The sequence below is a fragment of the Polypterus senegalus genome, chromosome 15, assembly GCF_016835505.1.
Source record: "Polypterus senegalus isolate Bchr_013 chromosome 15, ASM1683550v1, whole genome shotgun sequence".
NCBI classification, from domain to species: domain Eukaryota; kingdom Metazoa; phylum Chordata; class Cladistia; order Polypteriformes; family Polypteridae; genus Polypterus; species Polypterus senegalus.
In genome coordinates this window covers 122,986,942-123,012,064 of record NC_053168.1, presented here as the reverse complement: position 1 = coordinate 123,012,064, position 25,123 = coordinate 122,986,942, and the positions used below count along the sequence as shown (strand labels likewise).

General features: G+C 40.2%; 1 protein-coding gene across 6 annotated transcripts in view; it reads right to left on the bottom strand.

Moving 5' to 3' along the window:
• kif13a (kinesin family member 13A) overlaps window positions 1–25,123 on the bottom strand; it is a 231,391-nt gene that overhangs the window by 76,024 nt on the left and 130,244 nt on the right. For all 6 annotated transcript variants that reach the window (XR_005630696.1, XM_039737010.1, XM_039737011.1 and 3 more), the window contains exons 14-22: window positions 22,709–22,839; window positions 18,904–18,990; window positions 18,478–18,653; window positions 15,316–15,526; window positions 12,974–13,136; window positions 9,437–9,580; window positions 6,727–6,876; window positions 6,011–6,175; window positions 1,980–2,153 (exon numbers count right to left, since the gene is read on the bottom strand). Coding sequence is in view for 5 of the 6 variants with exons in the window: in XM_039737010.1 (XP_039592944.1) it covers window positions 1,980–2,153; window positions 6,011–6,175; window positions 6,727–6,876; window positions 9,437–9,580; window positions 12,974–13,136; window positions 15,316–15,526; window positions 18,478–18,653; window positions 18,904–18,990; window positions 22,709–22,839 (1,401 nt within the window). In the remaining variant the exon portion in view is untranslated. The remainder of the gene's footprint in view (window positions 1–1,979; window positions 2,154–6,010; window positions 6,176–6,726; window positions 6,877–9,436; window positions 9,581–12,973; window positions 13,137–15,315; window positions 15,527–18,477; window positions 18,654–18,903; window positions 18,991–22,708; window positions 22,840–25,123) is intronic.

Genomic DNA, 25,123 nt, shown 5'->3' with positions numbered 1-25,123 from the left:
GCGGGACATAAAAGTATCTCTCTGAAAAAGTCACGTCTCGTCTCAGGCTAAAAAGTCTCGTCTCATCCCAGGATTTTTTTATTATAATAGAGAGATGTAGGCTGAAAACCCGAAAGACAGGGGAGAACATATAATTTCTACATATACAAGGACTAGGTGCCGAATCTGAATCTATGATACAGGGTCAGTGAGCTGGCAGTAGTTGTCACTGTGCTGTCCTAAGTGAGTTTTGCCACGATGAAGTTAAAATATGGTACATGCTATCGATCTAAGAAGAGAAGAAATTTTACTGAGAAGAAACTCATATATTATTAGTATATGTCTAATCTAGAGAGGCCAAAAAGGTGGAAATGTGAATTAAAAGTGCACAAAGTTTTCAATATATTCTTTATTATCATGGCGCTAGGTGGTGGAGATGGTGGAGGTGTTTCATGGTCAACTGATATGAAATTAAAAATTTAAATGTACCCTCTATATGTACCACCATTACCAGAGCCTGTAGTCTTGCTCTTTAGTCTTCATGGACTAATTATGGCACAGTTCGACTAAACTGCACAAGGAAGTATCAATCAATCTATCGACAGTAGGCATGAACAAAGGTCCATTCAAGTGCAGATAATGTATGACTAGTTTAATAAGTAGAGCCATTGGGGGGACTTCTTAAAAATAGCCCCCCCTTTTTCTGGAACCTTCTAGTATTGTGTGGTGTGTATTGAGCCAAACTTGGGCACAAGGCAGGGTGCAGCACTACGTTAGGTGCCAGTTTGTAGATGGTTACACTTGCAGTGGGAAAGTTTACAATTATAAATGAACATAGTTTGCATGTTTTTGGGATGTGGGAAGAAATCCAAAGACCTTGGAAGAAATAACCTATGCAAACAAAGGTGTTATGAAGTTCTCGGTTTCAAAACGCAAGATACATAAAAGGAAAATCAAAATCTAAATGAAGGTATTCCTACCTTCAGGCTCTAAACTCAAAATGGCCAAAATGAGATGCTGCCTCCTAATTCTAGTGTCAGGTGGCCTAGTATTCCAAATGGGTCTTACCCCAAACTATAGGACAGGAACAGGGAATTACGGCAAGTATTATTCAAAAAGGAACATAAAAACATGAGAAATTTGATATATGAGAGGAGACCACTCAGTCCACAAAACCTATTGGTTTAGGTAATGGCTAAGCTGTCTCAATATCCTGATTCTTCTTAAAGGCTGTCAAGGTTTCTGTTTCAACTTCATGTCTCGGTAGTTTGTTCCAGATTCTCACAACTCTTTGAGTAAACAAGTCTGAACTCATTTAGGACCCAAAACGGGACAACACGCCAAAGCGCGACTGCCGTGTCTGTGGAGAACTGCTTGTCTATTGCTGAAGCATCCTAAGGTTCGCAACGCAGCAGCATAGTGCTGCGGAAACAACTACAACCTGATCGAGATCACGCTATATGCTCCTATCGCCGATGGATGATGCCAGGGACATTATAAATGCAGGGAGAAATATAACTTGGCCTGACCCCTACTTTGCTTTGCTCTGAGGTTTGCTCTGTCTGTGTATAGGAGCGTGGTAAATCCCGCTACAATAAATAACCCTGCTGTTCCTGTTTCAAGTTGATTAAAGCTGGTTTTGTTAAAGTACTGAGACTCAGCCTCAAGTGCTTTGTGGCTTCAGTCTCAAATGCAATTCCCATTAAGATCCAATGGTGTCCTCATATGATTCACCGTAAAATTGAAAGATTTTTGCTGGATCTACTTTATCAATGCCTTTGAAGATTTTGAAAGACCTGGATGAGGACCTCACACAGTCTCTTCTGCTTGAGACTAAACAGGTTTAATTTTCTGTATCTGTCAGAATAGGACATGTCCTTAAGTCCTGGAAGGCACTTGGTTGCACTTGGTCAGTGAGATGGCATGTATTATAAGTAGTAATTTCCACTTGAGTAGCATTAGCAAGTCACCACTGCTAAATAGTGCATGGATTTACTTACCTTACAGTGTTCAAACTTAACAGAAAATTGGGATTCTTTGCTCCGTGGAGACGGTGTATCAGGATTAACCATAGGTGGAGCAACTGTGGCTTCTGACTGGTCCCAGAAGGTGTACTGACAGAAGACGAAGTTGGAAAGGTTCAGTGGTAGACCAGTGGCATCTTTGATTTTGACCTGTAAGAAATAACACGGATTAGAATGATCAAAACATCAGGTCATTGCCAACTTTTCATGAGGTTCAAAAGAATAATGCAAAAATGTCTTGCTTTGGACACAACTTGAGATGCCAGGATTTCAAGAACAAGACTATAATGCTCGGGGAGGGAGGAGAAAAGTGTGGCAAAGAAAAACCAACAGCTAGATGGGCAGGCTCAGTCTTAATATTGAAGACGCAACTTTGCACGAGTCTAACGACAGAAGATAGGACAATCTGCAAGGCACATTTAAAAAGAATAATCTACCCAAAAGTTACATTTTTATATATTATTTATCCCATGTAGTTTGCAGTGAAGGCTGAGAAAAAAATGTAACCTCATGTTTTTAGGCAGAATGGAGATAACAAAATTTCTGAGAGTGTAGGCTTCTACAACAGCAAATGATATCAAAAATGTCTCCTGTTGCTTGCGTCGCATAATCCACACGTCATACACTCGTATGCTCACAATGTTCCAAACACATTTATCTTTACTAAAATGCTGATAAATAAACCACCTCCAGAAAATGCTTTCTTGAACAAAAAAAGGACGTGAACAAGTGTTTGAATTGTAGATCTGCCTCTCATTTTAAAATTTTTAATCATAGTGATGAGCCACAACTGGAATACGTCAGGTTTACTTAGTGGCAGTCGGTGAACTGACCGTCTGCGAGTCGAAACATCTCAGGTATGCACAAATACGAGGCAAATTCCTTTCCTGATGATGCTTCCACTCACTTTTCTTTAACTTTAAACCTTTACTTTTTATATGTCTCACAGTGCATGCCTTTTGTTGATATCATGTAAAGCACAATGTTAGCCAATGAACAAGCTGGTACTGGGCTGGACTCGTGACCGATGAATAGAGGTGGGATCTTCAGCTGAAATGTTTGGACAAATCTGAGTATCTTCACTTTTTGCTCCTGACAGCATTTCCCTGATTTTTTTTTTTTAGAAAAAATAAATGTGTTTGGGACATTGTGAGCATACGACTGGACATGGATTTTAAAACATGAGTAACGAGAGATTTTTAAATGGACATTCTGATTTTGTTCACAGTTGTCCAACATTGGTCACCATAGACCCATGTGTTTTGGATGGATGGGTGGATAGAAGGCTAGATAAATAGCTAATAAAAGAGGCTATATAAAAAATACAGATAGCTCAATAATAAAAAGAGCTGTACAGAAGAGACAGACAGACCTATAAATAATAAAAGGGAATATATAAAAGAGAAAGACAGACACACAATAAAAGGGGCTATAAAAAAGACAGACAGACAGAAAGTCAGATAGATAATAAAAGGGGTTATATAAAAGAGACAGACAGACAATAAAAGGGGCTATACAGACAGACAGACAGACAGACAGATAGATAATAATTTTAGCATGGTAGGCAAGATAGATAGATAGATAGATAGATAGATAGATAGATAGATAGATAGATAGATAGATAGATAGATAGATAGATAGATAGATAGATAGAGGGAGGGAGGGAAGGCATTATATGGTTGTAACCAAAGAACCCAAAATGGCTGCTCCAAGGCACTACAGTTCCCAGCATGCCATGTGTGTGTGTCCATTTAGTTACCCAGGCCCAGGACTGCTGACATGTAGTGTATGAAGCCTCCCCAATCCCTCTATTATTATTATGTTTTTTTCCTGGCTAGGTAAGGGTCCCTTATTCACCCTTGCCAGGATGCCAACATACTACTCAACTAGTTGGCTTTTCATGCCAACCTTATGGCAAAGACAGGAAGTAAGCTGTCTTTTATTTCTAGTGGCCAGCTGAGGTGAGCCATCCATGACAGATAAAGAGGGTATATAAAAGAGACGTACAGAAACATTTCTGGAAAGAGAAAGTTATAGCTGATGGACTTCCATAAAAAGTTGTAGTTTTGCTTTAGCCCTCTGACTATCAGTACAGCTTTTACACTGATGCATTGCACCTTACCAAACTTAATAAAAGCTCATTAATTGCACTTTTACCCAAAGAGGTTCAGGTGGAATAATACCTTAACATGATATCAGACCAGCCAGCAGAGCTGCTGCTGACAGACACAATGACCACAACTGTTACAGTAAAGTGAAGGACAGGCTCCCTGATGCTGGCTTTAGAGCACAAGGTAACCTTTCAGAGACTCTCTGCTTTGTACCTCATAGATGTCAATTCCTTGTCAGGCCACACACTGCTGCTGTGGTCACAACTGTCCTGTGGAACGCTGGTGTGCAGGTACTACCTTGGCCTTCCTTCTCTCTTGACCTTAACCCCATAGAGCACTTTTGACATTCCTTGGATTGTGTGGAAGAAAAATTATGCTTAGGGGTCACAGAGTCATTTAAGGGGTATTATAGTTATTGTGTATATGAAGTGTTTCGGTATGCTTTCCATGTTTAAAAAATAGCATAAAGGGTTAAACAAGCATATTAGGAAAAACACTCTGAAGGATGTGTGAGAAACAAGGAGACAAGAATGTCCTAAAATAAGGTTGATGTCATATACAGGATGTTCTAATAGGATTAACAAATCAGCAGATGTCCTGCACCCAGCAAAGTCTGGACAGTTGTCACATACACAGAAATGTCAAGGGTAAGGGCTGAACCTGAGAGATATGAGAAGAACAAGAATGGAGTGTAACAAGACTTTTATTTTGGGGGTATTTAAGCTAGTTCTGCTCTCTGCCCAAAACATCTCATGTCTTTTAACCAATTAGAGTAAATGTCAGGATTAATTCAGCACTGTTATATAAATTCAACTGTCTATAAATATGAGTCTGTAACTCTGCTCATTGACCATTACATCACATCCATCGTGCATCCTCCTTCAGAATTTGCTGAAGAGAAGAGAGGTGAAGAGGAGAGTGCAGGCAGGGTGGAGAAGAGAGTGTGGAGTGATTTGTGACAGACGAGTAGCACCAAGAGTGAAAGGGAAGAGAAGGTCTACAGGATGGTAGTGAGACCAGCTGTGTTATATGGCTTGGAGATGATGGCACTGACCAGAAAGCAGGAGACAGAGCTGGAGGGGGCAGAGTTAAAGACGCTAAGATTTGCATTGGGCGTGACGAGGATGGACAGGATTAGAAATGAAGACATTAGAGGGTCAGCTGAAGTTGGATGGTTGGAAGACAAAGTCAGAGAGGTGAGACTGCGCTGGTTTGGACATGATGGTGAGTATATTGGGAGAAGAATGCTAAGGATAGAGCTGCCAGGCAAGAGGAAAAGAGGAAGGCCTAAGAGGAGTTTTATGGAAATGGTGAGAGAGGACATGCAGGTGATGGGTGTGACAGAACAAGATGAAGAGGACATAAAGATATGGAAGAAGATGATCCGCTGTGGCAACCCCTAACGGGAGCAGCCGAAAGAGAAAGAAGAAGAAATAAAAGATCCAATGGACAAGCTTCCACCTGTCTGGTTCTTTGGTTTGATTAACTATTTATATATTCAATACTAAGGATAAATTTATTTATTTAATATATTTTCAATTTAATTTCCACTACAATTGCCAAATCAGGCAATTCGAATGGTGAGCATCTTTGTTAAGCCCTTGTGAGACAATGGCACAACATCTGAAAACTGCACATTCAAAGGCTCACTGGCTTTATTGGTGAGAGGCGTCAAGCAAAGAAGGCCACACAAGATACTGAGGGACTGCAAAGCGACTTGCTAATATATATATAGGTGTGACTGTTTAATTGTTGTTTTTGTACTTAATTTTAATTAGCTGATTGTCACTTCAGCAATAAAGATGATAGATAGATAGATAGATAGATAGATAGATAGATAGATAGATAGATAGATAGATAGATAGATAGATAGATAGATAGATAGATAGATCTTACTCTGCATGTTAATTTCTTGGCCATGTGGACAATTTCTCCATTGTTATCCAAAAATTCGTAGCTGCTGCTCTCACTGGAATTTTCAGAGGAGTCATCACCTCCTGCCATTCTCTCTGGGACGGCCCCACTGACACGCATCAGCTCTACGTGCAGCCGTCCTGCTACCTAACACAAGTGAAACATATACAGTAAAAGCAATGCAAAAGAAATCATACACTCCCTCTAGCAATCTGCCATCAATAAAACTTGAAACAACCTTCTTAACCTCCCTAAATTTTAACATTTCTTGAAGCTGCAAATGATTTAATTACTGTAGTTCAAAGTATATCATGTGCAATGACAGAATGTTTAATGGTTGGCAGAAAGAGTACAAAAGATGTATTATTCTTAACAGAACATTTAAAGTAAAGACAAAAAATAAAAATAATGAGATCTATCGCCACACAACCCAATGACAGAATAAGCACTTACAGAAAATGAATGAATTCAATGAATGCTTATATGACTTTTATATTCATCCTTATTTATATTCAAACATGTAATTACTTTTTAAAGGTTTTAACTATTTTCCTCATTTCTTATAAACTTCCACCATTCATGGGAAGCAGTATACAAAACCTCCAGACCCCACAAGTGGTTTTCTGTACTTATAATTAGAGCCAGAAGCTTTCAGTCGGCCTCTGCTAATTTCTTTTTCTAACTCATGTTCTGCTTACCTCACCCTGCTGACTGATTATAGGCACTGCATACTGAAGCTTGACATCGTGGAAAAGGCACTCCAGGAAGACGTTTGCGACACCAATGAGATTGTGGTTTTCTTGGGCTTCATAGAACGGGTCTCCACGTTTGCTAGTAAGTTTACTGCTCTGAAACCAGAGAAAGAAAGAACTTTTGAGAAAGAGTCACTCTTGAGTTTATATAACACGTATTACAGTCTGAATTAAGCAATAAATTCAAATCATTGTGGAAATGTAGTTTTCTTGTTTGGCTAATTAGATGGTAGTGTAGTGTTGTGGCTAAGGCTCTGGACTTCAAATCACAGTTTCTGCCTCCTGCTCACTGATCACTTTTACAGCAACCCAGGGGGCCTCATTTATAAAGCTTGCGTGCGCACAAAAAAAATCTTGAAATGTGTGCATGCAAATTTCGAGATTTATAAAAGAAAACTTGACGGGAAAACAGGCGTATATTTACGGCAACTCTGACTCATGCGTACGCAACATTTTGGAGGAACTGGGAAATGATGACACCCTCAATCAAGTGGGGAAATGCAGTCAAACCAGCTAAATGATGACTCGCATGCATAATAATTCATATCACTGAGCTGTTATTATAATGTGAGTTGCTGTGACAGACATATTAAAGCTTAAACGTGTTGAATATGATGTGCAGACTGTATTTTAGTTGCCTTTTAAGAGGACCAATGCTGCGTTTTTGAGTGGTAGAACTTTGTTTTTGTCAGTTTAAATCGACTACCTGTTGTCACTTCTCAGAACTGGCTAACAGATCAGGAATATCTCAGCCAAGCTTCACTCTGTCATGCCCACTGTGCTGGAAGCAATTAGCTGACTGAGGAGGCGCTACATGGTGTGGGTGCACATACATAAAACATAACATATTGTTAACATAACATAAAAAGGCATTTTGTGTGGTTTCCCTAAACCTAATTAAAGCCCTTTAATGCATTCATATTGCAATAAGGGCACTGAGTGAGAATGAAACTCGTTTTGTTAACCGAAAGCAGTGACATTATATTAATATACAAGTCACCTGTGATGCTATGACGAGACTGACAATCGTTAGGACTGCTATGGCATAGCGGTGCACAAAATGGCATCTCCAATTACAGATGCTATTCGCAAGAAAGGTTATCCATGTCTTCACCATGACTTGTCTGAATAATGCTTGTCCATCCCATTTTACACCAAGAGGATTTCAGGTTTCAGACATTCACTGTTAGTCACATATGAAGACAAAGATGGCAATATCGTAGAATTTTTACTATAGCTACTGAAGGCTAATCCTCTGGCACCTGAATAGCTCACTGGTGCGCCTGTCAGATGTGACGACAGCCTCGAGAAAAGTCCACAAAAAAAGTCCTTAACAGAATTACTGACTTCCTTTTCCTTGACATGTTCACAATGTTTACTTCCTTTCATATGACTTTTCAAAGCAGACTCACCATATTCCCAATGTCAAACTTCATGCCATAACAGAAACCAGCCATCTGCTTATTTGATTTGCCTTATTGAAGTCAATCTTTGTAGTCAGGATTTTCCATCCTTTACAAGCTAAGCACGTACTTTCCTGGCATTTTGACTACACAATAGATCACAGTGACACGTCGAATATACACAATGTAATTCAATCAATTTACTTTGATAACTATTCACCTAAGAATTCAATGTGCAGGCTAATGGCTGCTACATATTCGTAACAGTTTGCACACAGCACTCTCAAACAGAAGAGGCGATATTAATGCGCAAGATCATTAGCAATTTCAAGGCAGGTGTCGACAAAAGTCGACACTAAGAACTGAAGGCTAATTGCCAAGAAAAATCACCTACAATGTATCAAATAGTTTTAGCCATTAGATAGCAGCAAAGACAATGAGATATCGATGAACTGTCATTCATTTTCACTGACGTCAAATGCCGGTAACCACTCGCATCAAAAGAAATCCTCTGCAAGATATGTGTTGTACGCGAGTTGTATTCCAAACAAAGGTCATATCCCAAGCAAAATTTTTCCTGTCCAAACAGGACATATACCAAGTTGGACTTATTCCAAAGCGGATGTATACCGAGGTATCACTGTAACGTGAAGTTATCTTTTTTCTAATATTCTTGTTTATCATAGCAAGAGAGTCAAATCAGACATGCAGGTAAAAATGTCACCAAGCTCTTTACACGCGACAATACTACTACTGTTTCAACACTTAAGAAAGCGAGTCACTTACTCTGTCTGGGCTCCAAATGCAAAAGTTGTAAACAAGCAATCGTAAAGTATCCCAAGATCTTACTTGTTGCCTTGAATAGTCTTCTGCTAAACATAAACTAAAAATAACTGACTTCATAAGAGCAAGTGTGAGTGTGTGTATGAGTTGATGGCCTGGTGTCATGTCCAAATGTTGGTTTTGAGTCTTTAGCACTCACTGGTATAGACTCTGACCCTTGCAATTCTGAGAATATCTAGGTCTGATGATGTAAGACTGGAATAACGCATTAAAGACGCTTTTGCACAATATTTTGAGTTTCCTTTGCAATTTTATGTCATAGCACAGTTATTCCATTAAATGTGGGAAATGTTTTTCACATACAGAAAATCAGACTGGGCTTCGATATGGAATATCCAGCCCAGACCAATGCAAGGATTGTAAACCAAAGGATCAGCTGAAATGTTACCATAAATAGGAAATATACTCACCAAATGCTCGGCATCATCTTTCCAATCCCGGTAATTATCCCTCATATCCACCAGCTTGTTCTCCAGTTTCTCAATGGTCCACACTTGCGTCCCTTTACCTTTTCTGCGCACTTGGATTGCAGGCTCACTCACAATGGCACCTCTCTGGTAACCAGAAAAGGGGAATATGGTCAAGTCATAAGGGATTTACAGTACTAATGTGTCTGCTTCACACAGCTGCTTGATTAATATGGACTACTACTTCCAATGGATTTACACTTCGTCGAAGCGCTTAACCAATCTCAATTCCTGCATTCTGTCAACTTCAGTTCACTGTTCAAGTCCCATTAAGATGTAGAGCTGATCTTTAATATACACTTTACGTTAACTGGCGACAGCATACTGGCCCAGTGTAAGTGCAGATGTGTGTGAATGTGTTCGAGGATGACCAGGTGCCTTCTGAATAATAATAAATAATAAGTTGCATTGATTTATTTGTGACAGACAGGTATCAGCGAGAGTGAAAGGGAAGGTCTACAGGACGGTAGTGAGACCAGCTATGTTATATGGGCTGGAGACGGTGGTACTGACCAGAAAGCAGGAGACAGAGCTGGAGGTGGCAGAGTTAAAGATTTGCTTTGGATGTGATGAGGATGGACAGGATTAGAAATAAGGACATTAGAGGCTCAGCTCAAGTTGGACAGTTGGGAGACAAAGTCAGAGAGGCGAGATTGCATTGGTTTGGACATGTGCAGAGGAGAGATGAGGGATATATTGGGAGAAGGATGCTAAGGATAGAGCTGCCAGGGAAGAGGAAAAGAGGAAGGCCTAAGAGGAGGTTTATGGATGTGGTGAGAGAGGACATGCAGGTGATGGGTGTGACAGAACAAAATGAAGAGGACAGAAAGATATTGAAGAAGATAATCCGCCGTGGCAACCCCTAACGGGAACAGCCGAAAAGAAGAAGAATAAATTGCATTAATTGAGTGCCTTTCACAAACCCAAGGTCGCTTTACATACAGAAATTACACAGAAGACAAAAGTTAATAGAAGAGGAAAGTTTTCAGTTGAGATTTAAAGGTCAAGAAAGAGGAGCAATCTCAGAGGGACTGAGAAAGAGAGTTCCGGGGCCATAACACTGAAGGACCTGCCTCCCAGGGTGGAGAGTCTGGTGTGTGGGACAGTAAGGAGATTACTGCTCGAGGACCTGAGAGAGTGACAAGGAGTATAAGTTGCTAGGAGCTGAGTGAGGTAGAGGGGGCAAGGTTATGTAGGGCTTTGAAGGTGAGAAGCAGAATCTTGAATTTAATCCATGATGGAACTGGTAACCAGTGAAGCTGGGAGAACGCTTTGTGTGGCTGCGGAGTTGTGAATGTACTGTAGCTTCTGTATAGATTTTGCAGGGAAGCCGATGATGAGGGAATTACAATTACAGTAAATAATACGAGACATTATGAAACAATGAACCAGAGTTTGAGCATCATTAAAGGACATAAATGGATGGAGACGGGAAATGTTAAGGAGATGATAGAATGACATTTTGGAAAGAGACCTAATGTGTATCTCAAAGTTAAGTGATGAATCAAACAAAACACCAAGGTTTCTGACAACAAGAGCAGGTTTGACAAGAGTACCATCAACAGAAACAGAGAAGTGGGATGCTTTAGAAAGTTGGGAGTTTACAAACTCTAGTGACACTACGACCCTATCTTGGGTTAAGCATGCTTAAAATGCATGGATGGATGAATCAACCCATGGTGAGGCTTAACTTTATCCTTATATTAACAATAAAACAAATATTTTGGAAACCAGTCTAGATGTTTGGGAGATAATGGAAGATAGAAATATTCTGGCTAAGGTGCTAACTATTGTGAGCAATGCTTCACATTCTCTCCATATAGTGAGAACCCTGGTCAACCTGTAGAGCACCTTTAGGGAAAGGCGAAGGCTAAGCTGCTTTGTACCATGAACAATGTCTCACCCCTTCTGTAAGATGCTTTGGTCAACTGCAGAGCGCCATCAGTAGAGGACTCATTCTACCACTGTGCTCCAGGGAATGCTCGGAGGGCTTTACTAGTTGGTCATGAGACTTTAGAAGACCATGATTTCTTCTGTATTTTCAGAATGATAGTTTTAATTAGGTTATGGACCTATAAAACTGAAATATTAAATTGACACAAGTATTCAGACCCTTCAGTATGACACTTGCCAATTTGGCTCAGGTGCATCCCATTCCATTGATCCTTGCTGAGATGTTTCAAATCCACTTGTTTGCAGTTCAATTCATTGGACATGATTAGGAAGGGCACACAATTGACAATATGCATCAGACCAAAAGAACAGCCATGAGATTATAGGAATTGCCAGCAGAGCTTAGAGACAGGATTGTGTCGAGGCACAGATCTGGTGAAGGCTGTACAAATGCTTCCGGAAGCACTGAAAGCTCCAAGGAGCATGGTGGCCTCCATCATTCTTAAATGTAAGATGTTTGTCATAATCATAATACTTCCTAGAGCTGGCGACTCGACCAGACTGAGCAATTGTGGAAAGGGCTGTGGTAAGAAAGGTGACCAGAAACCCGATAATCACTCTGGTTGAGCTCCAGAAAACCTATGTGGAGATGGGAGAAACTTCCAGATGGACAACCATCACTGCAACACTATAACAATCTGGGCTTCATAAAGAACAGCCAGACAAAATTCTCCACAGCAAAAGACACACGGAAGCCTGCTTGGAGTTTGCAAAAAGGCACCTGAAAGACTCTTAGAGTGTGAGAAACAAGACATTCTGGTTTGATTAAAGTGAGATGAGCAGCATTTCTGGAGGATACCAGGCACTGCTTAACACCTGTGCAATGAAATTCCAACAGTGAAGCATGGCGGTGGCAACATCATGCTGTGTAGCTCTTTTTTTTTTAGCAGCAGATCTGGGAGATTAGTCAGAGTCGAAGGAAAGCTGAACAGAATAAAATAGAGAAATATCCTAAATGAAAACCAGCTGTAGAGCACTCCGGACCTTAGATAAGGCTGATGGTTCATCTTCCAGCAGGATAAAGACCCCAAGCACAAAAAACACATGAGCGGTTTAGGGACAACTCTGGGAAAGTCCTTGACTTGCCAAGCCAAAGACCGGATGTAAACCCAATCAAAGATGCCTGAAGAGATGTGAAAATAGCAGTCCGCTGATGGTCTCCATTCAACCTGAACTTGTTACATCAAACCCAAGAAGACTCCAGGATGTTAATTGCTGCCAAAGAGGTTTCAACTAAGTTCTAAGTAATGGGTCTAAATACTTGTGCTAATGTGGCATTCCAGTTTTTTTATTTTTATAGAATTTGCAAAGATTTCTAAGATCCTGGTTTTGGTTTGTTATTCTGTAGAATTGAGTGTTGCATGATGTGGGGGAAAAAAAAACAAATTTAAATTACTGCAACATAAGAAAAATGTCTAACAAGTGAAGGGGTCTGAATACTTTCTGAAGGCAATGTTTTTACTGAACGATTAATACCTTAGCAGGATGGTGAATAAAATTCATTAGCAACGACTTTCCTCTGCTTACCTTCCTATTGGCACTGAGGTTTGCAGCTGGGATCTGAAGTGTCACCTGATAGTCCGTCATTTTACTCATCTCTTCTGAAAGAAAGTTGGCTTCTCTCACAAGGGCATTTGCACGAACCACCTGTTCCCGCAACTTGGCAAGACTATGTCTGAAGAGCTCATCCCTAGAGAATGAAAAGGCTCAGATTAGTCACGAAATGATCTATACTCACCACAGAGACACAAACAAGGCAGAGGTAGGACACAGTGACTGCTTTAGGTAGGATCATCACAACCTTGGACGTGAAGTGGAAGGGTTTTCAAGGACTGACCGCCATTTGCTTCCCGTGTTTGAGCCAAGCTTGTACCCACCTGAATTCCCACTTCTTTTAGTTTGATCACTAATCTTTCAAGTGGTTCTTTATCAAAACTCTTTTGAAAATGGAGATAAAGTGATATCATATGCATCTCTCTGATCATATCCTTTTGTTGCTTACTCATACAATTTCAACATATTAAAGAACTATGGCCATCCTCATCGGAACCTGTCTTGACTATTTGCTAACACTCCTATTCTAAACATGTGCTGCTCAAGCTTTTCTTTAATAATTGCTTTCATTAACTTAATTGTAGTGCACGGTAAAGCTTACTTGGACCAGCCCAATTATCCTTTTCCTAAATAATAATAGTACTAGGGTGTATGTACCATGTTAACCATTACGGATGTAGAGAGAAGTTAAGCAAAATGACACCTTTTGGTATACCAGTTAGCCAATAAAAGGTGTCATTTTGCCTAAATAGTAAAATAACATTTGCCAACTGGCAATTTTTAGGAATTTCCCCAAAGCACAGAGAATTTTGAAAAATATGTGCATACTCACAGTCGAGGATAAATGTTATGTGGTCTTAAATTTCAGCTTATTTAATCAATACAGTACATCTCTCTCTACAATTTCCAAGTCACTGAGTATCTCATTAGTAGTCCCTGTTACTTTTAAGGCATTATTGACTTCTTCACACACTTCAACAAAGTGCTATTTCTCTGTTTATATACCGGGCTATTCAAAATGAAACAGCAAATTTCAAAAATGTATTTCAAACAACCTGCATAAGACAGAAACACATTCCCCACATCACTGGATAGAGGAAAGTTCATGCACTCAACATGAGCACCATGTGTAGCGTGACAAACATCAAAATGGTAGACCATTTTTTGCCACAAACGAGTCAACTGGTCCCTAGTTACTGAATTCACAGCTTCCTCAATTTGATGTTGCAAATCTTGAAGATTAGCAGGCATATAGGTGGAACAAACGCTCTTTCTTTAATGTACCCCCATAGATAAAAATGGCAGATGGTAAGGTCTGGAGACCTAGGAGGCCACAGACGATGAGCGAGATCTTGTTGTCCACCTCTTCCAATCCATTGTCTTTGGAATTGTGTCATTCAGTTAACGCCCGACTTCCAAGTGGAAATGAGGCGGCGCACCATCTTGCATGAAAATAAAGTCAGCGCTCAGTGGCATTCACTGGTACTTTAAGGCGGGCTTTTAAACTTTGAACTTTCCTCTACCCTGTGATGTGCAGAATGTGTTTAAGTCTTATACAGTTTGCTTGAAATAAATTTTTGAAGAGCCCTTTATTTCTGTCTATATATTCCTAACACACTTCACCTCCTTCTTGACTGTTCATTTACTACTAAATTATTGAAAGAATTTCTTTGGGTCATCTTTCACCTTTCCTGTTATAAATGTTTTAGCAATTGTTTTTTGACTCCGATATATGGATAGCAATCCAAATTTTGGTGAAAGTTATGTTTTCTCTTCATTTTCTGGTGTCACACACGTGTGAATAGGAGGTAGCTGAAGGGCTTGGAGATGGATGGTAATACATCCGCCCAGGGCGTGGCGGGGTGCACTGACGCTCTTTCTAAGTTCCCTGCAGACCTTTCCCGGGAAATCCCACCAGGAGCCACTGCCTCGACTCGGGACACCCCACTTCCGGTCCCGGCCCCGAGGACGACATCACTTCCCCCAGACTTCCTATAAAGGCTCACACCTTTTCCCTGGAATTCAGTTCTGTTTTGGACTCTGTCTTGTAAACTTGACTAAAACTAAAAAGCATTTACTTTTGCAGCCAGGATACTGAATTATACGGGTGGCTGCCCCAAACCTTGCCATGTCTCTTGCCCCTTCTTATCACACTGGCTATAACCTTTCACTTTAATTCATTTCCTGAACCTTTGTGATCACATTTTTTGTGTTGCTCACTACAGTACTACTTATGAGAATAAATATTTCATACGAAAATTGCTACTCCTATGAACAACTCACAAAACTGAAATCTGTTACCCACATAACCTCACCTTTCCTCGGACCACAGCTTGACTTTGTGCTGTGCCATCTGGGCATTGAAGGAAAGGCGGTCCATGCTGCTTCGGTGTGGCCGCTCAGGAGAGAGCTGTTGCCGTAGTTGCTCCAGCTCACGCTCGTACATCATGCGCTGCTCCTCCAAGGCATTCCTCTTTTCTTCTAAATACTGCTTTTCTAGAACATGTACGACATTTTGAATGGGGTCTGCAAAAAATGGAAAGAAAAGGATGGCATTAAAATGCTACAGTGTTACTGTACATAGGGAAAAGTCCACATTTTCCAAGGCATTACACTGATCTGTATAAAAATGTGCTAGAATGTGGAGTGGAGTATACACAGGAAAATTTGAATAAAATATATTAGATGGAGTGAGCATAAATATACTGTGTCCTAACAATATTCTCTTTTATTTAGTTTAATTAGCAACCACAATACATTATCTAACAGTGTCTTAAAATGCAAGGCAGGATTTAGGGTTTCATCCTGCAACTTATATACCGTACATGCAGAAAGTCAATTAATTATTAATACCAAAAAATTAATAGCAGAATTAAATTTTCTAAAGCAATACATAAAAGGCTTTCAAGCTGATTGATGTCCCAGTTTATCTTTAATCTTTAACCCTCCATGTTGGTCGTGTATATAGATAAGCATACCTCACAGCACTTGGACAAAAGTTTTACTCCCATCTGCAGAGCTTCTGTTATGAATCTTCATAAATGTATGTGTAGTTTATGTTTTGTTACTGTTTCTTTTAATTTTAAGTTATTATTTTTCATGTCTTTATATTATTTCTATTGGTTTAATTCATAATTTAATCATTGTGTTCGGTCTCTTTTGATGTTCTGCTGTTCCTTGTTGTTTGTAGGTGGATTTGACATCACTGATCCTTAGTCTTTCTTTTGGCTGTATAAGTGAGTTGGGAAGGCTCTGGAGCAGGAGATCATACGTATGTTATACGGACATTTTGTTTTCTGTGTTGAATTTTTTTTGGTTTCTTGATTCATTTTTCTCTGTTTTAAGAATTTTGGATTACCGTAGATCCCGGAATACAGGCCGACCCGGTATATTAGCCGAACCCCTTCTCTGCCTACTAAATTACATGTATTTGCCGATGACCGGTATTTAAGCCGACCCCCTTCTCCAAGCAAAATTTTCTAAATTTCCTTAAAAGTGTCTCTTCGGGTATATTTATAATGTTTATCGGCGAGAATTTAGAGACTGCCGGCATTTTTGATATATAATATAATGTGCATAATTTACCAAAACACCAATAATTTTTCTAATGTACTAACCAAAAGTTATAAAAGTGCCTAGCCTACTTCGATTAAGCTAGGAGCATGGCGGCACGCATGGTCGCAGCGGCTCAGGGCTCTCCTTTTCAGTGCACTTTTTTGTTGTTTTTGTACTTTTTTTTGTCCTTGTTTGTGCACGATCAGTTCGGCGAACATCCGCTACACCATTCAGAACCTTATAGACATCGATGTCCAGAGCCAGACATCTGTTTCGAGTGTTTTTCATCACACGCACAACATCCCAGACAACACAGCGAGATCAGCGGGCTCTCCGTGGATTGTTGTCGGGTCTAGGAGACGACACAGACGGAGGAGGGAAAGAAAGCGGAAGCGGGGTCGCAAATCCGGCGTTATGCTAAAGCTAAAAAACAACCGTACAAGCCCTATACAGAACTTTTTCTGCACTGAAGGAGCTGTTTTTAATCTCATTGTAGATGCGTATAGTGACAATAAAAGGCATTCTATTCTAGAAACAATTTCATACTGTACTCACCATTTAATTTGACATCTTTGGGCTGCAGGAAGGGAGGAGATATTTCCATACAATGTCCATCTTCGTTTCGATTACGATCGCTTACTTTTACCTTCTCTCCCTTCCTTAGCAATTATGTGTCTTGCTTGCATGGTCTTAGTGAATTATATATATAGGTAAATCACTGCAATGACGGAAATTACATCCACAAACACATGTATCTGGGCTCTGACTGACACTACTGACGCTCTCGGTTGTTTGTTTACAATCGCAAGCGGATACACGTGACCGCATCCGTTTAACGCAAGATGTTGATCGTAAATCAAAACAAAAAATTTCATTTTAAACTTCACGATAATTTATTATAAATTTTATTAATAAAATCAACAACTAAAACACTTTTTTGAATAAATTCTTTATTTAATTTAAAGTACCGGCATGCAAAGTTACTTCTTCATCTGAAAGATGGCTCTGTGGTTTTTCGTCATTATTTACTTCCGTATTCATCGGCAAAACCGGCATTGCGCTGGAAATCTTGAATCTGAAACGATACTCGTTGTATAAACCGACCCCCAAACTCCAAGCCAAAAATCTAGGACGAAATTCTCAGCTTATATAACGGGATCTACGGTATGTTATGGTACTTGTTTGCTTAGCATGTCCTTTCAGGCAACTCCTTTATGACTTTTTTGAGCTTTGTTTTGGTATTATCTAGTTTTCTATAAATAAATCCTTGATTTCTAAAGATTTTCAATTTGCTCCATGGATACAAGACTTCTCAAAGAAGCCACCTGCAGAAAATGTAGCCTATACTCTGACTGGGACTAAAACGAATGAATATGCATTCCAAATTTCATGTAAATCGGTCAAGCCATTCTCAACAGACTTTCTTAAATTTATTTATATAGATTTTTCTAAATATGACCGATATATTATAAATATTGTTTTTTCTAAAATATTTTAGAGTTGAACAAATGCCTAACATGATTAACCTTTACATTACCATGACAAGCAGTACTAGGGTGTTGTACCGTGTTAGCCATTATCAATGTAGTGAGACGTCAAGCAAAATGACACCTTTTACTGGCTAACTAAAAAAATTACAATATGCAAGCTTTCGAGGCAACTCAGGCCCCTTCTTCAGGCGAGATCCTTTGAAGGATTGCATATTGTAATCTTTTTAGTTAGCCAATAAAAGGTGTCATTTTGCTTGACTTCTCACTATTACCATAACAATAAATTTGAATTTGAACAAACCTTAAATTCCAGTAATGCTGGGTATATAGGTTGCTGACAGCCACTATATAAATAATTACCATATGAGTGCTATTAAAAGTTACGTTAACAGCTAAAATGTCTCTTAAAACCACGCAGAAATCATTCTTTACCATTGCTACTCAGGGTCTTCATCATAACCTCCATTTGGGCGAATTCATAATTGTAGTCTTGCTCAGATGAAGCTTCGCTGGCCGTCTCAACATCATGGTCCGAGAAGTTATCCTTGGCAAACTCTTTCTCACATTCTTTTAACCGGTCTCGTCTCTTTCGTTTCGGAAGGTTAATTCTGCATTATGGAGCATAAAATACATTTAAGCAGTGGCATAGTGTGGGTTTCAGCCGGGGGCGGAGGAAAATTTCGCCGCCCCTTATTTAGGTATTTCAATTTAAAAGACTAAAATATACAGTAATTCTTTGCCGTCCCCTAAAAGTGCCGCCCCTGCCGCCCCCACTACGCTACGCCACTGCATTTAAGATGTGGTTGTACTTTTAATTAGAGTGGTAATTTAAAGAAATAAGCAGACAAAATACAGTACCTGAAAAAGTGGTTATTCCCCCAGAGGATCCTGTCCCCATGCCACAGGTGGACTGCAGAATATATTATAGTCCCATTTACGCAGGTTCTAGGAATGAAGAAACATGTGAAGAACAGTTAGTATGGCATTTTTCTAGATGCCTGACGTGAATACAAATTTATTTTTAACATTCCACTAAACTGAAACAAAAACTTGAAACTGCTTAATCTTAATTTGCTTCATATTATGGGATAATAAGCACATAATCATTCATTTTGAGTTTACTCATTATGACTTAGCCTGAGCATAGGCAAAAATAAAATACAAATGTAGAATTAAGAAACATTTTATTAAAAAAATGATAAACTAAACTTCTTTAAAGCATATATTCTTGAGGTCTAACAGATTGATTAATGAAAACTCAATCACTAGACCTATAGTTTTCAATTATAAGTACAGTATAGACTAAAGTGAATGTATTACTTTAACAAAAGACAGACTCCTAGTTGAATAAATATTGTAAAGTTTAAAACTAAAATATCCAAACATTGTTGTCATAAGAAGGAATTCTATTCAATGTGGAGTCTTGCCTTTCTTATAAGAGGTAAGGTTCAAAAAAGAAATTATTGAAAAAAAAAAAATACATGTATAGAAAATGGTGGTTGTTCTCTAGATGGATTTTGAAAAGCACAAGCAGAACCAGGAAACAGAAAACACAAAGGGGACTGGAGGAGCGGGAGTCTAAACAGGTGGACGTCTGCACAGTGAAAGCTAACTGAGCCTATCATCAAATATCTCTCGCTCTATCTCTCTCTCCGGTTTATCCATTGATACGATGAAGACCCAGTAATCATCCTGAGGAGGTAGAAGGGTCTATGACAGCACAGATGGCTGATCAGTTCAATCTTGCACAGTGCAGACTGTAGATAGTAACAAATATTGGGAGCGTGCGGGTGCAGGTTTGCCTGACCTGTTTATGTAGCACTGCCTCTGCGGTTCTGGAAGTTTCACAGATCTCTGGGCTGAGGTGGATAACAGCACACCATTTTGCTCTGACCAAAGCTGAATGCTCTTAGGAACTATGGCTGATGTTGAAGATCTTCAGTGAGAATTTCAAATGACCCTTATATTGTTCCTTGTGATTCCTATGATAACACTTGTCACATTGAAGTTCAACATAAAGGAGTCTTTTACAGAGGCTACTGTCATGAACTTGAGGCTCCAGAGCACAAGTCCCAATAATTCCTCGAAATACTCCCTAGAGGGAGGAAACCCATCAAACAGCTAGTCCCAAAACAGCAAACATAAATCTTTTTTTTTAATAAAATGATTTATTTTTACAAAAATGCTCTGTTGCACAAAATAAGCAGTGAGGAGCATGAAGGTAGAGGAGTTGCCTGAAAAAACAAAGGTAATCCAGAGGCAAACAAGTTTCAATCCAGAAATCCAAAGGAAAGCCAAAAGCAGAGCACAGAGGTCAACAAATCCATAAATTCACATAAGCAAAATTAAAATCACAATGAAACCCACCAACACCAGCACTGTCAATGAACCGCAAAGGAATGTGGGTTCTCCTCAGCCTTTATAGGGTTGAGGGCAGTCCATTGACGGTGAGGGGCAGGTGGCCCTGTCTCTCGGGGAACCACCCACAAGACACATGGAACATACCAAAACTAGCATAGACACGTGGAAATTAAACACACCAACTAATGAGATATACAGAATAATGCAAATAATTAATACCAGTAACACTATTCACATAAAGAAACAGAAGCAAAAATGGACAAAAAAGAAGGAATTTGAACAGTGTGGCGGATGGCCGGGACCCATGCCCTGCCAGGATGCCCCTTTGGTACTGGATCCAGGGGAGCAGCCATGGAATGCACATTACGTCCCCTGGAACACCTGGTAGGAGCCCCCCTGGGTTGCATTGGGGCCCCAATTATGTTACACTGGAACTCATCCTTGTTGGGCTCCGTGGCTATCGCCAGGGGGAGCTGCAAGGCTTCTTGAGCCCGTGTGGACTGTAACGCAGCCACACCCGTAAGTGCAGCCTAATTAGGCCAATTACCACCTGGAGCACTTCCGGGTGGACTATAAAAGAAGCCTGCAGCCACTAATCAAGGCGCCAGAGTCGGGAGGAGGACAACAAAGTTGTCTGCAAGGAGTGGAGGAAGAATTTGAGTACCGTATTTACGCGTGTACCACGTGCACATTTTGTCCCGAAAATTAGCATTAGAAAATCATTTACGCGTCATACACTAGGAAATGTAATTCTGTAATGTTTACTTCTGCTTGGGCTCGCTCGCTCGCTCTCTCTTTCTTTCTCTCTCTCTCGCTCGCTTGATTGCTCGCTCACTCGCGGTCTCTCTCTCTCTCACTCGCTTGCTCGCGCTCTCGCTCGACAGCTCTCTCTCTCTCTAAACACTTCCTATAAAATCACAATGTGCATCGTACACGCGGCAAAACTTTTTTTGCGATTTTCTTTGTAAAAATTAGGGTGTGCGTCTTACACGAGGGCACGTGGTACACGAGTAAACATGGTATTTTGTTGTTTTGATTTTGGGTCAAGGGGAAGACGTCTCCCCCAACTGAAGAAAAATAAATCACTGTGTTCATATTATACGTGCATTCGTTGTCAGTCTGTGTCAGGTTGGGCACCTATACAGCGCCTTTCACAACAGCAATAGTCTGGCATGCTGACAGGAACTGCGTCAGGATGGTGTTATTGCTGGGAAGACCTAAGTGTGTGAACACTTCTGTCTGTAACTCTACTCTACTAGTTGATACCAAGGAGTCTTCAGAGGCAGATTATGTGGAAATGGTTCAGTGTCTTTGTATGATGCTGGTAGACTGGCCAGGTCTCACAGGTCACTGAGAAGTGTAGAAAGAACAATGGCCTTGTACACCTTCACCTTAGTTTCTAAGCTGATGCCTCTTCTGTTCCACACATTCCTATGAAGTTGACCATAGGCTGTGCTCACTTTTGCTATCCTGGAGTTCACCTGTTTATCAACGACATTGTTCATGATCATGTACTGCCTGTCCATTGCACTCAGTTTTTGGCCATCAACTGTGATACTGGGTTCTGCATGGGACTTCCAAGGGGTTAGCTGATGCATTACATCAGTCTTTGTGAAAGGATGCTAAGACTAAAGTTTCTACAGACGTCACAGATCTTGTCAACACTGCATTGCATGTCGGCTTCAGGGGCAGCGATGAGTCAATAGTCCCTGACGGTGTCAGTTACAACCTTAGTTTTGGCTCAATCATCAAAAATAACAAGGCAACAAAGTGCTAACACTGATTTGTTTTCTTTGTCCCCAACTACCCAATTTTTCTTCAACATGTTCCTTTTTTCTTCTTTATAAAAAAATTGCTTCAACACAGAGATAAAAAAAAGTCGATGCATATCAATGTCTTATGTAGACAGGGCATGATGACAATACACATCACGAGATCCAACAACAGGTACAGCTACATGAAAACCACTAAAGAATCATGATGCCCATGAAAACCACTTGTTCCCAAAATGGCTTTGAGGGGGCATTACTGTCAGAAATAAAATATTAAATAGTGTTACAAACAACCAAAAATCTTCCAAAAATGAGAATACGTGATTTCTGGGGTGCCATAACAAGGATTCATCATAACACTGACATGTGCATGTTGACCCATCACTCTGATGCTTATGGAGTAAGAACAATCCTGGTGCTAACAATCTAAGTAATGAACTGACATCGTTGGCCAATGGAACTCCAAAACATAAAATGAAGGAGTTGACACACTAAATCCGTTACAGGTAGGGCTTACTCTTATAGATTACCTTGCATTATCTACAGGTGTGAGCGTGACATCTCCATCTGGTGCGATCTCCAGAATGCAATGCTCAGGCTGGATTCCAATCCCAAATAACTGGATATCCTGGGAGGTATCAGCGCCAACTCTTGTATGATCCTGTGTGAATAAAATAAGGCCAGCTTGAAATGTTATCATTAAAGTAACTGGAAATGTACAGAACCAGTTGTCTTTAAGGCTGAGGGGACGTCATCTCACATCACTGGATCTTCAGGGCACATGGCCTGAACGGGTTCAGTCTGCACCACATGAACATCATTTATCTACTTTTATTGACCTTCTTTATCCTTACTAATTGGAAATTTATGATTAAATTACTTCTACAATTCTATAGTTGGACTACGGGAAGATTAAGTGACTCACATAGGAGTCACCGAGATAAATCAACATGGCAGACATGTACTTTACAACAATAAATAAATGCAAATACAAAGACCACAAATATAAGCCACTGATTACAGCTTGATATAATGGCAGGTGTGTCAGTCCTGCTACGCAAAAGATACTCCCTCCTGGTGACACATCAGTCCTTCCCCTCAGAAAGTAAAACATGTCTTCTATACACTCACCTAAAGGATTATTAGGAACACCTGTTCAATTTCTCATTAATGCAATTATCTAATCAACCAATCACATGGCAGTTGCTTCAATGCATTTAGGGGTGTGGTCCTGGTCAAAACAATCTCCTGAACTCCAAACTGAATGTCAGAATGGCAAAGAAAGGTGATTTAAGCAGTTTTGAGCGTGGCATGGTTGTTGGTGCCAGACGGGCCGGTCTGAGTATTTCACAATCTGCTCAGTTACTGGGATTTTCACGCACAACCATTTCTAGGGTTTACACAGAATGGTGTGAAAAGGGAAAAACATCCAGTATGCGGCAGTCCTGTGGGCGAAAATGCCTTGTTGATGCTAGAGGTCAGAGGAGAATGGGCCGACTGATTCAAGCTGATAGAAGAGCAACTTTGACTGAGATAACCACTCATTACAACCGAGGTATGCAGCAAAGCATTTGTGAAGCCACAACACGCACAACCTTGAGGTGGATGGGCTACAACAGCAGAAGACCCCACCGGGTACCACTCATCTCCACTACAAATAGGAAAAAGAGGCTACAATTTGCACGAGCTCACCAAAATTGGACAGTTGAAGACTGGAAAAATGTTGGCTGGTCTGATGAGTCTCGATTTCTGTTGAGACATTCAAATGGTAGAGTCAGAATTTGGCGTAAACAGAATGAGAACATGGATCCATCATGCCTTGTTACCACTGTGCAGGCTGGTGGTGGTGGTGTAATGGTGTGGGGGATGTTTTCTTGGCACACTTTAGGCCCCTTAGTGCCAATTGGGCATCGTTTAAATGCCACGGGCTACCTGAGCATTGTTTCTGACCATGTCCATCCCTTCATGACCACCATGTACCCACCCTTTGATGGCTACTTCCAGCAGGATAATGCACCATGTCACAAAGCTCGAATCATTTCAAATTGGTTTCTTGAACATGACAATGAGTTCACTGTACTAAAATGGCCCCCACAGTCACCAGATCTCAACCCAATAGAGCATCTTTGGGATGTGGTGGAACGGGAGCTTCGTGCCCTGGATGTGCATCCCACAAATCTCCATCAACTGCAAGATGCTATCCTATCAATATGGGCCAACATTTCTAAAGAATGCTTTCAGCACCTTGTTGAATCAATGCCACGTAGAATTAAGGCAGTTCTGAAGGCGAAAGGGGGTCAAACACCGTATTAGTATGGTGGTCCTAATAATCCTTTAGGTGAGTGTATAACAACTCTGGACTCAGGATCAGCCATATATGCCTTAACTTGAATATTAGAAAGAACTGAGAAGAGAACAGGCCATTCACCCCACCAAAGCTCACCGGTCCACTATACACTTAATTCTTCTAAAATAACATCAATTCGAGTTTTGAAGATCTATAAAGTCCTACTATTTACCACACTACTTGGTCACTTATTCCATGTGTCTGTGGTTCTCTGTGTAAAGAAAAACTTCCTAAAGTGTGTGCAAAATTTACCCTTAACAACTGTGTCCCCGTGTTCTTTATAAGCTCATTTTAAAGTCGCTGTCTCAATCCACTGGACTAATTCCCTTCATAATTTTAAACACTTCACTCAGGTCTCCTCTTCATCTTCTTTTGCTTAAACAGTAAAGGCTCAGCTCTTTTAATCTTTCCTCATAACTCATCCCCTGTAGCGCTGAATCAGCCTAGTCGCTCTTCTCTGGACCTTTCCTAGTGCTGTTATGTCCTTTTTGTAGCTGGAGACCAAAACTGCACACAGGACTCCAGATGAAGCCTCACCAGTACGTTATAAAGTTTGAAAACAGTAGACAAATTATTTCAAAGAAGTATCAGGCATGCT